General features: G+C 35.9%; 1 protein-coding gene across 3 annotated transcripts in view; it reads left to right on the top strand.

Moving 5' to 3' along the window:
* The window catches only part of ptpra (protein tyrosine phosphatase receptor type A), a 47,150-nt gene that overhangs the window by 19,408 nt on the left and 11,896 nt on the right, over positions 1–15,846 (top strand). For all 3 annotated transcript variants that reach the window (XM_059328570.1, XM_059328569.1, XM_059328568.1), the window contains exons 3-9: positions 697–775; positions 1,568–1,999; positions 10,577–10,670; positions 10,881–10,954; positions 11,406–11,542; positions 15,365–15,455; positions 15,700–15,776. In XM_059328570.1, the coding sequence (XP_059184553.1) occupies positions 697–775; positions 1,568–1,999; positions 10,577–10,670; positions 10,881–10,954; positions 11,406–11,542; positions 15,365–15,455; positions 15,700–15,776 (984 nt within the window). The remainder of the gene's footprint in view (positions 1–696; positions 776–1,567; positions 2,000–10,576; positions 10,671–10,880; positions 10,955–11,405; positions 11,543–15,364; positions 15,456–15,699; positions 15,777–15,846) is intronic.

The raw sequence follows: 15,846 nt of genomic DNA, 5'->3' as shown, positions 1-15,846 counted from the left end.
TTTTTTGGTCATTTTGTTTCTTTTTTGGGTCATTTTGTGTCTTTTTTTTATCATTGTCTTTTTTTATCATTTTGTGGTCAATTTGTGTCTTTTTTGGTAATTTTGTTTACTTTTTTGGTCATTTTGTGTCTTTTTTTGGTCATTTTGTTTCTTTTTTGGGTCATTTTGTGTCTTATTTTTTATCATTTTGTGTCTTTTCTGGTCATTTTGTGTCTTTTTTTTATCATTGTCTTTTTTTATCATTTTGTGGTCAATTTGTGTCTTTTTTGGTAATTTTGTTTACTTTTTTGGTCATTTTGTGTCTTTTTTTGGTCATTTTGTTTCTTTTTTGGGTCATTTTGTGTCTTATTTTTTATCATTTTGTGTCTTTTCTGGTCATTTTATGTCTTTTTTTAGTCATTTTGTGTCTTTTTTTGGTAATTTTGTTTCTTTTTTGGGTAATTTTGTGTCTTTTTTTGGTAATTTTGTGTTTTGTGATCTGAACTGTGCGTGTGAGATTGTGTTCAGTGAGCGGGGGTCGCAGACAACATGCATGTTAAATTGGGGGTCACAACTTAAAAAGGTTGAGAACTACTGGATTATACAACCCATAAACCCCAAATCTCATCCGGTTCAGTGACATTTTGTTTTATTGATTTCAATGAGTTTTGAGGTTGTTTTTGACTAATACCCTCTTGTTCTGCCTCCTTCTTGTAGGGCAGAATGGGTGTGTGTCCCCTGCTCCTGCTGCTCTGTGTGGCCCTCGGGGCCTCAGCCCAGGATGTCCCCATCACAAGTAAGTCCACTTTAACGTCTAATTCCTTTTCTTACTCACCTTCTTGGGTTAACCCATTAAGGCCTAAAGCGCCTGGGAAAAAGATGCAAACATGATATGACCACTGGAAGAACAAGACATAGTTCTCATTAGCCTACTGTAATAAAAAAAAAAAAATCATCATAATAATAATAAATAATAATAATACATTGTATATATTGCACTTTTCAGGGTACTCAAGGACGCATAAAGTAATATAAGACATAAACAACAACAATTAGCCTATTATTATTATTATTATTAATATTAATATATTATTAATAATATTATTATTATCTCCAGATGGCCACAAATCTGTCTGTTCTTTGGTGAAAATATGTCGTCTAAAAACATATTCCTCATCCATAAATGCCGGTCGATTGGTTCCGAGGGTTCAAAGTCCAGATCAGCAATAAAATCATCGGCGCTGTTTTCATCAGATCTCTTCCGTCACTTCCTGCTGAGCTCCTCCGCTATAGTCGTCTTCCTCCATGATTTAAAGTTCTGGAAAAGTCCCATGTTGCATTGCGACACTCCCGCATGTATTCTGATCATGATTCTGATGCATTTCATTGGCCAAGAGACCGAAAATAGGTGGAAAAAAATACAAATACTACAAAATGACATATCCGCTGTCCCGGCCTTAATGGTAGAGTGACACAACAGCGCTCCCGGCTTTAATGGTAGAAATGCGGTAATGCTTTCCCGGCGTCAATGGGTTAAAAGGCTCACAGTGACAACTCACGCCATACTTTGCTGTCTTCTTCTTTCCAGGTCCTCCAAATATCACTGCCAAACCAACAGACCCCCCCATCGCACCCTCCCTCAACTTTACAGTTGCACCAGCCCCCACGGGCCCACCCACAACGCTCGCCCCCACAGTCCCGGTGACGACAATAACAACAACAACAACAACCACAACCCCAAGCCCAGCTGCTGAGGAGGATGTTGGTGAGGCGCGTCCCAATGCCACAGGGCGTTTGTTACCCATCCCGGCTTCCTCACCTCCAGCTCCCACTGATGCCCCTCAGGCACCGCCAAGCACCGAGCCTCCCGCTCCTCCCACTCCGGCGGGGGGAGACAACGAGACCACAGCTTTCCCTCCAGATGAGCCAACGCCAGACTATGACGGCGATTTATACACTGTGGAGCCGGAGACCACAACAGAACCCGGGATGGGGTTCACCTCAGATACCAGCCCACAAGGTGAGTGATGGTGCACAGTCTAAAGTTTATTTAGTGTGAGAGTCTCTCATGACTCCTTTTGAAGTTAACATTAACATTTTTATACTGTATATTCATATTTATTTTGCACTGGAATTCTATTCTACTCCTTAATACATACTCCTTCTTTAGACACTTTATTTTTTATTGTATTTTATTGTTTTTTATATTTTATTGCTTGAAGTATGCCTAGGTTGTTCTTTTTATTTAATTGTGTTGTCATTGTCTCTGTGTGTAATGCTGCTGCTACACTGGAATTTCCCAGCTTGGGATAAATAAAGTCTATCTATCTATCTATCTATATCTATCTATCTATCTATCTATCTATCTATCTATCTATCTATCTATCTGTCTATCTGTCTATCTATCTATCTATCTATCTATCTATCCATCTTATCCATCTATCCATCTATCCAACCCCATGAAGCACAGGCAGTTTTAGGGCATTTTTTGTTCCTGTTTACTCACTTTGGATTGTTTTTCACTGCAATATACAAGTGCAGCGCCTCTATGAAAAAAGCACAATCATGGCTAGAAGTAGAACTCTCTTTTAGGCAGTGTAACACAGTTCATGTATCATAAAGCATAAAGAGGAAGGAAGGAGGAAAGAAGAATTAATGCAAGTTAAGTTTCTTTGATTAATTATTCAGCAGAAATTGGAATAAAATGGAATTTATATTCAACATTCAAGTGTTACAGAAAGTTTGGGGGGAAATTGTGGCACCACACATGATACATATTTGATTATTTACATTGCACTACCTCTCTTGTCCTCTCCTCTCTGCTCTGTGTCAATAGCCCACAGTTTCTTGGAAGATTTTCTGAATATTTGTCATGTGCCTGCTGGTGTCAGATGAGTCATTTGTGGCTCTCTGTGTTTATCACACATGATTTGCTCAAACACAATCAGGATTTTTGACACCCAACAATAATTTCAGCTTTTACAGTTATTGGCAATTATAAATGGTGCATTTTTTTAGCGAGTTTTTAAAATTAAAAGTTGTTTTAAATGAAAAATCTGCCTTTCAGATCCTCTGGCAGGTCTCAGTAGACCAGGATGCCATGAAGCAACACGGCATGTTGAGTTGTGATTAGAGAGGCTGTGACTCACTTTATCTTGAATGGAAAAACACCCACTTCCCACAGTGTGGGTATTACTATCACTCTGTTTGTCTGTGCATGAAATCTACAGCTGACCGACTGTTCTGTAGCGCTTGTTTTTATCCAAGCTGTCTGTCTCTGGCAGATTGACCGTATACAGCTGTGTCAGGAGGTTTTTCCTGCTTTGCTCACATTATAAAGATGACTGGGCCGTTCTTTAATACAGTAGTTCTCAACCTTTTCGAGTCGCGACCCCCAATTTAACATGCATGTTGTCCGTGACCCCCGCTCAGTGAACACAATCTCACACGCACAGTTCAAATCACCCAGAAAAGAAACACATTGACCAAAAAAGACACAAAATGACCAAAAAAGACACAAAATGACAAAAAAAAGACACAAAATGACAAAAAAAAGACACAAAATGACCAAAAAAAGACACAAAATGACCCCAAAAAGAAACAAAATGACCAAAAAGACACAAAATGACCAAAAAAAGACACAAATTGACCACAAAATTACCCAAAAAAAAAAGACACAAAATGATCAAAAAAGACACAAAATGATCAAAAAAAAGACACAAAATGATCAAAAAAAGACATAAAATGACCAAAAAAAGACACAAAATGATCAAAAAAAGACATAAAATGACCAAAAAAAGACACAAAATGACTTAAAAAAAGGACATTAAGTGACCAAAAAGACTAAAACACATTAACACATGAACACTTTAACACAGTGGAGACAGAGCTGACTTCCAAAATGATTTGGCGACCCCCAAAAATCATCTCGCGACCCCAATTGGGGTCCCGACCCCAAGGTTGAGAACCGCTGCTTTAATGTGTGCTTATGTGTCCCTGCTAAACCTGGTTGGAATCCTCAAAACAATTTTCGGTGCATTCAAGCATCTATTTAGAGGCGTCACTTGCCATCAGATCATCCAAACCACATTTTGAAGCTGTGTGTGAACAAGGCCTAACTAAAGTAACGGTTGAGGAACTTTGAATGCAGCAAAAAAAAACAAAGCTTCATGAAAATACATAAACAACAGAGATTGATGGTAAACTGTAGAACCACATAAGAGCGTCAGGGTGTTTTTGCCATCTAGCTGTGTTATTCATTCACAAAGCAGCAACAACAGCTAGAAAGAGCGAGCAAGTAAGTGAGCTTTCTGGTCAAGAGTCGACCTTTAATATTTTAGATCGTTGGACACTTTTAGACTCCATTGTAGCACCGCTGCTGGAAATACCCTGATGTGACATACCTGCATTTGACCAGTCATCCACAAGATTCAGAGTGCCACCACACTAGATGAACTAGAAAGCTTTTATTTTAACCCATAAGAACCCAGATCCAGTTATCCATAAAGGAAAGTTATGGGGGATATATCACAGACCAAGTGAACCACGCAGAACATATTTATGATCTGGGGTTTTTTTTGGTCATTCTGTGTCTTTTTTTAGTAATTTTGTGGGGTTTTTTGTGTCATTTTTAAGTAATTTATTTATTTTTCTGTCATTTTGTGTCTTTTTTGGTCATTTTGTGTCTCTTTTTTTTAGTAATTTTGTGTCTTTTTTAAGTAATTTGTGTCTTTTTTAGTAATTTTGTGTCTTTTTTAAGTAATTTAGTTTTTTTCTGTCATTTTGTGTCCTTTTTTTGTCATTTTGTGCCTTTTTTAGTAATTTTGTGTCTGTTTTGGTCATTTTGTTTTTTAAGTCATTTTGTCCGTCTTTTTTGTGTCATTTTTAAGTAATTTCGTTTTTTTCTGTCATTTTGTGTCTTTTTTTTGTCATTTTGTGCCTTTTTTAAGTAATTTAGTGTTTTTTCAGTCATTTTGTGTCTTTTTTGGTAATTTTGTGTCTCTTTTTTAGTAATTTTGTGTCTTTTTTGTGTCTTTTAAGTAATTTGTGTCTTTTTTTAGTAATTTTGTGTCTTTTTAAGTAATTTAGTTTTTTTCTGTCATTTTGTGTCCTTTTTTTGTAATTTTGTGTCTTTTTTGGTCATTTTGTGTCTTTTTAAGTCATTTTGTCTGTCTTTTTTGTGTCTTTTTTAAGTAATTTAGATTTTTTTGGTCATTTTGATACTACCTCCAGCGGCCCCCAGGTAATTTGAGTTTGAGACCCTGATCTAGAATATTTAAAGTGTTTGTTACATGGGTGTCACCGTGGGTTCTTATGGGTTAAAGTGAAAACAAACCTTGTTGAGTGAGGATTTCTAGGTATCCTCCTTATTTTGATTTTAGCCGTACAATTACCTTGAGCAGTTTGAAGCTGAAGAACATACTTTCACTAAATTTTAAATGTTATTTCATTTTTTTTAGCAGCTTTGTGTCTGCATACTGACCATCCTGTATTCTTGTAAGTGAAACATGACCCACACGCTTGTTTTTTTACATTAATTATTCATATTACATGATTATAGAGAAATAGAGAATATGTAGAGAATATGTTTTGTTTGTTGTCTGTGACCCCCGCTTCGTGAACAGAATCTCACACGCACAGTTCAAATCACCCAGAAATGAAACAAATTGACCAAAAAATACACAAAATGACCAAAAAAGAAACAAATTGACCAAAAAAGACACAAAATGACAAAAAAGACACAAAATGACCCCAAAAAGAAACAAAATGACCAAAAAACGACACAAATTGACCACAAAATGACCCAAAAAAAGACACAAAGTGATCAAAAAAAGACACAAAATGACCAAAAAAGACACAAAATGAAAAAAAAGACACAAAATGACCCCAAAAAGAAACAAAATTACAAAAAAGAGACAAAATGACCAAAAAAAGACACAAATTGACCACAAAATGACCCCAAAAAAGACACAAAATGATCAAAAAAAGACATAAAATGATAAAAAAAAGACATAAAATGACCAAAAAAAGACACAAAATGACCAAAAAAGACACAAAATGACTAAAAAAAGGACATTAAGTGACCAAAAAGACTAAAACACATTAACACATGAACACTTTAACACAGTGACATTATATAGACATTATATATTATAGAGAAATACACAAATCACGATCCAATGTCATTGATTGATTCGGAAAGATGGGTTTTATTATAAGGGGTAATAACAGCAGGTATGGTTAGTGATGTAAAAAACTGCTTTGCAAAAGTTCTTAAGAGAGTTTATTTAATGATTTTAGGCTGTAGAAGAAGTTCAGATGAGCACTATTCACTCCTGGTCAACATAAATGCAACAGATGTGCCTGCACTGCTAATATAGTCCATCCATTATGTAACATAATCACTTTGGGTTCGTAGGTGTTATGCAATTTCTCTATTGTCTCCCTCTGGCCGTCTATCTGTGGATCTTGTGTTGAGAGCTGTGAGCAGTTCTAGACGGCATTAGATCCGTCAAGGCTGCGTCAACTCCACATGATGCCCACAGCCTGTTGTGCTCCTGTTCTGTTCAATGTACACATTGTCCAAACACTGAAAAGTCCTGGGAATTGTGCCTGAAAATGCAACATAACTGGGCGCTGTTCCAAACTACTTCATATGGAGCATGAAGTCAAATGATGCATTTGTTCTTTGCAGCTTATTTTCTCTGTCACATTTAGAGCTTTCTTGAATTTTTTGAGTCGGCCAGTGGAACAGCTGATTTTGTCATTGCATTGTCACCAACACGGTGCAGTTTTTTCTAGAGAAATCTCTTCTTTTGTTGTGGCCTCATGAGTCTTACAGTCCGGTCACAAACAGCGCACAAACAACAGCCAGTTTTTTGTACACCAAACTCCTGTTGTTGTTCAGGCAAATCTCATGTATTTTGTGTTAACCCATTAAGGCCTAAAACGCCTGGAAAACCTCTGGGCGATTTTCAAATGACCCCCTAAAACCTGAAGTTTTTCTGGAAATTCAACACCTACTAAATAATAGCTTTTTTTAAAATCAACAAACTCAGCAAATGTTACATTTGTCTGAATAAAAAATCCTATGCATAATACTAATACATGCCCATTAGCAAGATGCAAACATGATATGACCACTGGAAGAACAAGACATAGTTCTCATTAGCCTACTGTAATAAAAAAAAATATATATCATAATAATAATAATAATAATAAATAATAATAATACATTTTATATATTGCACTTTTCAGGGTACTCAACGACGCATAAAGTAATATAAGACATAAACAGTCATGATTTCTTATATCATCATCACAATCAATTATTATTATTGTCAATATTAATACATTATTAATAATGTTAATATCCCCAGATGGCCACAAATCTGTCTGTTCTTTGGTGAAAATATGTCGTCTAAAAACATATTCCTCATCCATAAATCCCGGTCGATTGGTTACGAGGGTTCAAAGTCCAGATCAGCAATAAAATCATCGGCGCTGTTTTCATCAGATCTCTTCCGTCACTTCCTGCTGAGCTCCTCCGCTATAGTCGTCTTCCTCCATGATTTAAAGTTCTGGAAAAGTCCCATGTTGCATTGCGACACTCCCGCATGTATTCTGATCATGATTCTGATGCATTTCATTGGCCAAGAAACCAAAAATAGGTGGAAAAAAATACAAATACTACAAAATGACGTATCTGCTGTCCCGGCCTTAATGGTAGAGTGACACAACAGCGCTCCCGGTTTTAATGGTAGAAATGCGGTAATGCTTTCCCGGCGGCAATGGGTTAACTGCTGCAATGAAGGTCACCAGGAAGACCAAAGGGTTGCCTTCAGCTCATGGTGGAAAAATATACAAATTGGTCAGCTATTGTAATCTACAGGAGGCATCACAAATAGATAACTTGTGTAATATCTAATCTGTTGTGTTGAGCCTACGTGACCACGGTGCTTTTTCACCAGTCAGTAGCATCACATGCTTGCTGCTTTTTAACCCAAAGTGTGTAATATTTACACTCTAAATAATTCATCTGGAGTTCACAGCAGACGTCCTGAATGTTTCATCTCCGGGTAGAGCCAGCTCTAGCAGCAGAGGATCCAGCCTCAGTTAAACAGTGATTTATCTGCTCACTCCAAAGAAACAGCCTGTTGCGCTTTCTCTCCGCATCTCCAGTTGTGTTTGTGCCGTCTTTTTTCCTTATGAAATATTAACACGGATAACCATTATGGGAAGGAAAGATGGTGGGTGTTGTTGAAAGAGGCAAAGGTCACTTTACAACCAAGGTTATAATAGTTTTGGATGTTTCATTAGTTTTAGTTTTAATTTCGTTGTGAATTTTTGTTTTCAAATTCAGTTAGTTTTAGTTAGTTTTAAGAGTAAGTTTTCTAGTTTTAGTTTAGTTTTTAGTTTTTGAAAATGCTTAGTTTTAGTTTAGTTTTTATTGGTTTTAGTGTTAGTTTTAGTATTTTTTGTAATAGGCTATATGTTGGGTGCGAGATTCAAAGTGGTCATAATAAATTTTGCCTTTATTTCCTTTGGTGTATCATCTCAGCCCCAATAAGGTTATTAACTGTTTTGAATTTTGGTTCTAGTGTAAACATCCCAGTCTCAGTAAACATATTTACCATGTGTTGCATGTTCAAATAGAAACACTGAATTATGAATGAAAAAAGTTGACAAAAACGAAAACTAAGGACATTTCCACTATAATTTTAGTTAGTTTTAGTTAGTTTTGTAACCACAAAATACAGTTTTAGTTAGTTATCGTTTTTTTAAAAACTCTAGTTTTTATTTTTATTTCAGTTAACGAAAATGTTTTTTCAATTCTAGTTTTCGTTATTTCGTTAGTTTTCGTTAACTATAATAACCTTGTTTACAACCTTGGTTTGTTTGTTTTTTAGCTGAAAATCTGTCTTGAATTGAAATGTCTAATGTGTTTTTTAAAAACTCTAAGACAGCTGAGGCTAAAATTATGAATACATCAATTTGAAATATGCAACTGTTCATTATTTTAAAAAATTAAGCACTGTTATACTAACTGAATTTCCCCTTGGGGATAAATAAAGTAATTTTGATTATATTTGATTTTTGATTTGATATACACTACTGGTCAAAAGTTTTAGAACACACCAACTTTTCCAGAATTTAATTGAAAATGATGCAGTTTAATGTCTCAGTGTACTCTGAAATTAATGCACATTTGCAACATTTAAAATTCTTTATTGAGCATGATAGTGTTTTGAAAATAAAAAAAAGATTCAAAATCACATTTTATGTTGAACTAAAGGACTAAAAAAAGACAAAAAAAGACACCAAAAGACACAAAATGACTAAAAAAAGACACAAAATGACTTACAAAGACATGAAAAGAATTCAAAAATGGGCAAAATAGCCCAAGACTCTGAAATGTACATTATTTTTCAGTTTTGGTTAAGCTTACCTTTTTTTATTTACCTCTGGCAGTTCACCACTTACCTTTGTACCCTTTCAAGCTGTTCATTTGACTTGAACTGCTTGAATTTCAATAAAAAACTGGAAAAATTGGGGTGTTCTAAAACTTTTGACCGGTAGTGTATATTTTTTGTATTGTGTACTAACATTGTCCCAAATGTTTCCAGCAATTTTCAAACCTGGAGAAATCTGTAATTTTAATCATGATTAAAGTCTGTTTAATTTGGTCACCTGTCCCTTTGGCTCATGCATCAGCATTGTGGCTGACTGCTAGAAAACATAAATTCATAGTAAAAGTCATAAATTTACTTTTTATCCAGTTTTTGCCCACATTTTTACAATACACTTTTTAGATCTTGGTCGTTTTTAACTATATATTTTAACTTGTGAAAGGATTTTAGCCCCTGCTACATTAGTTTTGGGGAGGAGGAAACCTCTGAAGATAATCCGGCTCCTGAACTATGAACTTTAGAGCTAACTGGGAGAAGCTGACTGCAATGACAATGCAGTGGTGAACACAACAACTCATGATCATGATCCCACACAACACGAAAAAACAAAACTCCCTCTTTTGTTGTTGTTTTGATTGAGAGACCCCTAGTGGTGGAAAATTGTTGAATTGATGACTCCGAATAAGTAATGTGCATAAACCATTTTTATGTCTATACATTGAATGTAAGCCGCAGCCACTTAGCTTAGCTTAGCTTAGCATAAAGACTGAAAACAGGGAAGCTGTTAGCTACTTCCTGTCTGAATGTAGCAAATTAACCTAAGGACATGTCTAAAGCTCATTACTAAACAAGTTCTATCCTGTTCTGTTGTTTGATGGTGTGCAATGACCAAATTCAATAATTTTTTTTTATTGAATTTTATTTTTTTTGCACTATATAACATGTAAACTTTTTATATTTTTGGTTTTGTATATGTTCTTGATAAAGTGTGTCACATTAGCAAGGTACTAAAACATCCACATTTAACACACCCTATGTGGAATAGTGTGATAAAAGAATAATTTAGTAATGGAAATGGAATTTTTGGCACGAGTGTCAAACCAAAACACTGACTCACCTCAAGTATTGAGACACTCTTTATGCTCTCAAACCTTTTACTCTCCCTCTTCTCTCCGTCTCTGATGTAGACAACAGCGATGACATGCCAATCATAGCGGTCATGGTGGCCCTGTCCTCCCTGCTGGTCATCATCTTCATCATCATCATCCTCTACATGCTCAGGTTGGTGAAGCGCAGTCGATGTTGCACACTAGCTCGAGACCTGTGGCGAAGGCCCTAAGGTGCTTCTGTTACCATGGCGACGACTGATTGGCATTCAGCTCCGAGACTCGAGCAAAGTGTGTTTATTTGTGTGAGAGAGAGAGAGAGATGGTTGATTTTTTGTGTATCTCTGTGTATTAATATGCACTTTGATGTGTCTTTGATTGACAGGTTCAAGAAGTACAAGCAGGCGGGAAGCCATTCAAACTCCTTCAGACTGACTAATGGAAGATCAGATGATACAGGTAAAACACCCACGCATGCATTTGTGTTTGTTTGCGTATGTGTCGGCCGATGTGAACGCATACACACTCAGCTGTAATTTATTTGTTTTGGGTCGTATCTGTAAATATATTCAGCCGGCTTGACCAAACTTGTTACTCTGAGTTGATTCTGATAAGACTTGATTGATCTTGCTTCCCTAACTGATAACATGTCAGTGGGTGACTGCTGGCAGAAGGCTTTTGTTCACTGTGATTACCTAACCGGCAGAGCTGCAGTCAGCTCCCTCACACTGTTGAATTACAGCGCCCTCTGGCGGCCATCTTTAGAGGAGACAGCAACATGATGAAGTCAGTGTTGCTTGATGTAACACGGCTCCTTTCTCCCATGTCTTTATCTCCACCTGTCCCACCCGTCCCCTTCCTTCCCTCCTCTCCTCACTCCTGCCTCCTCCCTTCCTGCTCGTCGGCGTAGAACTTCAGAGCGTGCCGCTATTGGCCCGCTCGCCCAGCACAAACAGGAAGTACCCGCCGCTTCCCGTCGACAAACTGGAGGAAGAAATGAACCGTCGCATGGCTGATGACAACAAGCTCTTCAGGGAGGAGTTTAATGTACGGCACACTCGAGCACATACACGACCTCTGATAGCATACTGAGTCTGATTTAACCTTTAACCCACATCTCTATAGTTTAGTGAGTCCCAACCAGGGGCCAGGGAGGGATTTCAGTTGCCAGGGTGTACATGGAAAGATTAACCCATAAGAACCCATGGTGACACCTGTGTAACAAACACCTTAAATCTTCTATAATCTCCCATATTCAGCTTTATGCTTCACCTTAACTCATTAAATCCCTAAGAGACACATACTCTACACCAGGGGTCTCAAACTCAAATTACCTGGGGGCCGCTGGAGGAAGTATCAAAATAACCAAAAAAAGACACAAAATTACAGAAAAAGACAAAATGACTGAAAAAACACTACATTACGTTAAAAAAATTACGTTAAAAAGACACAAAATGACCAAAAAAATACACAAAATGACCCAAAAAAATACACAAAGTGACCAAAAAGACACAAAATGACAGAAAAATACGAAATTACTTAAAAAAGACACACAATTACCAAAAAAGACACACAATTACCAAAAAAGACACAAAATTATTAAAAAAAGACAAAATTATTTAAAAAAGACAAAATTACCCCAAAAAAGTAATAAAAGGGACCTTCCACACACAACACAGTAAAGTATCATTCATATAAAACTCACATTAAACTTTCATATCAAGGTGGGGGCCACAAAATATCGTGACGAGGGCCGCAATTGGCCCGCGGGCCTCAAGTTTGAGACCCCTGCTCTACACCCTGGTGTGGCGGTCATGTGACTTTGACAAGAAGTGACCAAAATGTGTGTGTGACTGGAAACAAAAATGTGAAAAAGTAGCTAATTTTAAAAAGCTTATATTTGTTACTAGGCTAAGTTTAAACCCATTTAACAATTCTAATCCGTTAATAGTTTGTCCTGTGTTGCATTTAACTTGTTCTGACCATATTTCTTGAACAAATTAAAGTCATACATTTGATAGGCCTATATGTTTTGGAGATGCAAAAGAAAAAGGCAAATTTGTGTCTCTCTCAGCAGAAAATGTGTCTAATTTTTTGCTATTTTAAAATAAGAAATATCATAAACATAAATACCATAAACGCCATTACACATCTTTAGGGGTAGTATTTTTTTTTTTAAAAGCATCAGAAATGTGTTCATGTGGTCCACTTATAGAACACATCCTTTAAGGATAACTGGGTCTGTGTTCTTATGGGTTAAGAAATATTTTTTAGTCGATGTTAAAAGTTTAACTAATTTGAAAACAATTGTATAATATGATTTGGTTTCAGCCACATATTTAAGTATCCAAAAGTTTACGAATCGATGTGATGCTGATCTTTAGTACATTTATAGTCATAATAACCAGTAAGCTTCAAGCAAGCTGAGAGCCTGGAACATACACTACTGGTCAAAAGTTTTAGAACACACCAACTTTTCCAGAATTGAATTGAAAATTATGCAGTTTAATGTCTCAGTGTACTCTGAAATTAATGCACATTTGCAACATTTAAAATTCTTTATTGAGCATGATAGTGTTTTGAAAGTAAAAAAAAGATTCAAAATCACATTTTGTGACATGTTGGACTAAAGGACTAAAAAAAGACACAAAATTACCAAAAAAAGACACCAAAAGACACAATATGACCAAAAAAAGACACAAGATGACCAAAAAAAGACACAAAATGACTTACAAAGACATGAAAATAATTCAAAAATGGACAAAATAGCCCAAGACTCCATAGAGTTAAGTTGTTAACCCATTTCTTGTTCCCTGAAAAAGGCCTATTTGTATAATTCTGAAATGTACATTATCTTTCAGTTTTGGTTAAGCTTACCTTTTTTTATTTACCTCTGGCAGTTCACCACTTACCTTTGTACCCTTTCAAGCTGTTCATTTGACTTGAACTGCTTGAATTTCAATAAAAAACTGGACCGGTAGTGTATCTCTCACCAATCTGACACAGCTGTAACACCTTAAGGCCATGTTATGTGGTGCAATTGAGAGTGCAGGTACTTTTCAATAGCTGGCTAAAAGCAGTGGATAAGTGGTTAAAATTGTATGTTAAAAAAGAAAATGAACATTTTTAAGGTAATGAAAAGAAAAGTTCAAATTGTTAAGCAAAAGTAAGGCTGCATTCAGACCAGATTAGGTGTTGTGCTAATTAGCCAATAATCCCATTCATTACTGTGGGGTAGTACATCTGGGCTGTGTGGTTGGCACTGCTGGAAAAACAGTAACAGTAAACATCTGAAAACCACTTTGGTACAAGAAATTTGTACTTTAACTTTATTTATAGAGCACATTTAAAACAACCGAGGTTGACCAAAGTGCTGTACAGATATTACAGTTGCAGGAAATACGGTAAAAACTAAAATACTAAAATACATAAACACAGTGCAACAATAGAATAAAATAAATAAAAATATAATAAAATAAATTAAAAGTTTGTGCACAAAAGGAACCCATAATGTGTACATTGTATAATAGTTTAATTGTGCAATAAAAGCTAAATATAAAGATCATTCTCACTGTACTGCACTTTCAAAATTATAAAAAAGTAATTGTGCACAAAAATTAGAAATGTCATTGTTGTACAAAAATAATTGTTAATGTTGGTAAGTGTCATTGCTTCAATCAATGTAGTTCTTCCAAATGTACTTAAATGAGACTTTTAGCTAAAATAAAGGTTTTGAATGCTTAAATATCATTTTTGACGTTTTTTAATGTGCCCCTCTGATTAAACACTGGCCCCTCCTTGGCCCCCACAGTAAAACTGGTCTAGAACCGCCACTGCTTCAAGTTCCATCGGAAATGTCCATATCATGACAACACGCTGATGAAAAGCAATAATTTTGAAATATAGTCTTCTTGTGCGACATTGTAGGGTTAAAGTTCACAACATAATGTGACACAAATGGGCCATTTAAGTGCGCTCCCACACTGCTGCACAACCCTGCGGCTAATCGTATGAACACGGCCAAAAGAATAAATGGTTTAATTAAAATAGGCTTACACAATGTTATTAGAAATTTGTGAGCTCTCTCCTTATTGCATTTATCAGATAATCGGCATAATTCTGCAGCACATTGACTCAAAAATACATGTGTGGTCTGTATCGGACACACGGCAGACATAAAGAAGAAGCCGACAGGAAATGATGTGCAGGGTCACACAGACCAAGGTTATTATAGTTAACGAAAACAAACCAACTAAATAGAATTGAAAAAACATTTTCGTTAACTGAAATAAAAATAAAAACTAGAGTTTTTAAAAAAGCGATAACTAACTGAAACGGTATTGTGTGGTTACAAAACTAAAACTAACTAAAATTATAGTGAAAATGTCCTTAGTTTTCGTTTTTGTCAACTTTTTTCATTCATAATTCAGTGTTTCTATTTGAACATGCAACACATGGTGAATATGTTTACTGAGACTGGGATGTTTACACTAGAACCAAAATTCAAAACACCCAGAACTGTAAGAGTTAATAACCTTATTGGGGCTGAGATGGATAAAATGGCAAAAAATGTATTATGACCTCTTTGAATCTGGCAGCCAACACATAGCCCATTACAAAAAAACTAAAACTAACACTAAAACTAATAAAAACTAAGCATTTTCAAAAAATAAAAACTAAACTACAACTAGAAAACTCACTCTAAAAACTAACTAAAACTAACTGAATTTGAAAACAAAAATTCACAACGAAATTTAAACTAAAACTAATGAAAAATCCAAAACTATTATAACCTTGACACAGACATCTTAAACCGATATGCATCTGTCTCCCTGTTAACTGAATGCTTTTTATTTTGTGTGTGTTTAGGCGCTGCCAGTCTGCCCTATCCAGGCATCATGCGATGCTGCTTCCAAGGAAGAGAATAAAGAAAAGAACAGATACGTCAACATCCTGCCATGTGAGCCACAACAGAACCCCGACACTGTGACACTGACTGACATTAATAAAACGGCAGTTCTTATCCGCTATTTCAAGCTTTTATCACATTTATCAGTACAACTGTAGTAAATACCAGAACAGCTGACCATCAAAGACAGAAGTGTTTTTCTGAGTTATATTGAAGTGGCGAGGATGGAAAAACTTTAGTGTATGATGTATCATTAAAAATGACTCTTAATTATCTCCTCTGCTTCCTCCCTCAGATGATCACTCCAGGGTGCATCTCTCATCTCTGGAGGGAGTCCCAGATTCTGACTTCATTAACGCCTCCTTTATAAATGTTTGTAAAAGCGCAACAGAGACAATTCTGCTCTATATATATATTTTTTCTGGCCTCCTAACACGTTTTC

Source organism: Centropristis striata, chromosome 3 (genome assembly GCF_030273125.1).
Source record: "Centropristis striata isolate RG_2023a ecotype Rhode Island chromosome 3, C.striata_1.0, whole genome shotgun sequence".
Lineage (NCBI taxonomy): Eukaryota > Metazoa > Chordata > Actinopteri > Perciformes > Serranidae > Centropristis > Centropristis striata.
Note: the sequence above shows the minus strand (reverse complement) of the source record. Positions and strands in the feature narration are given on the sequence as shown.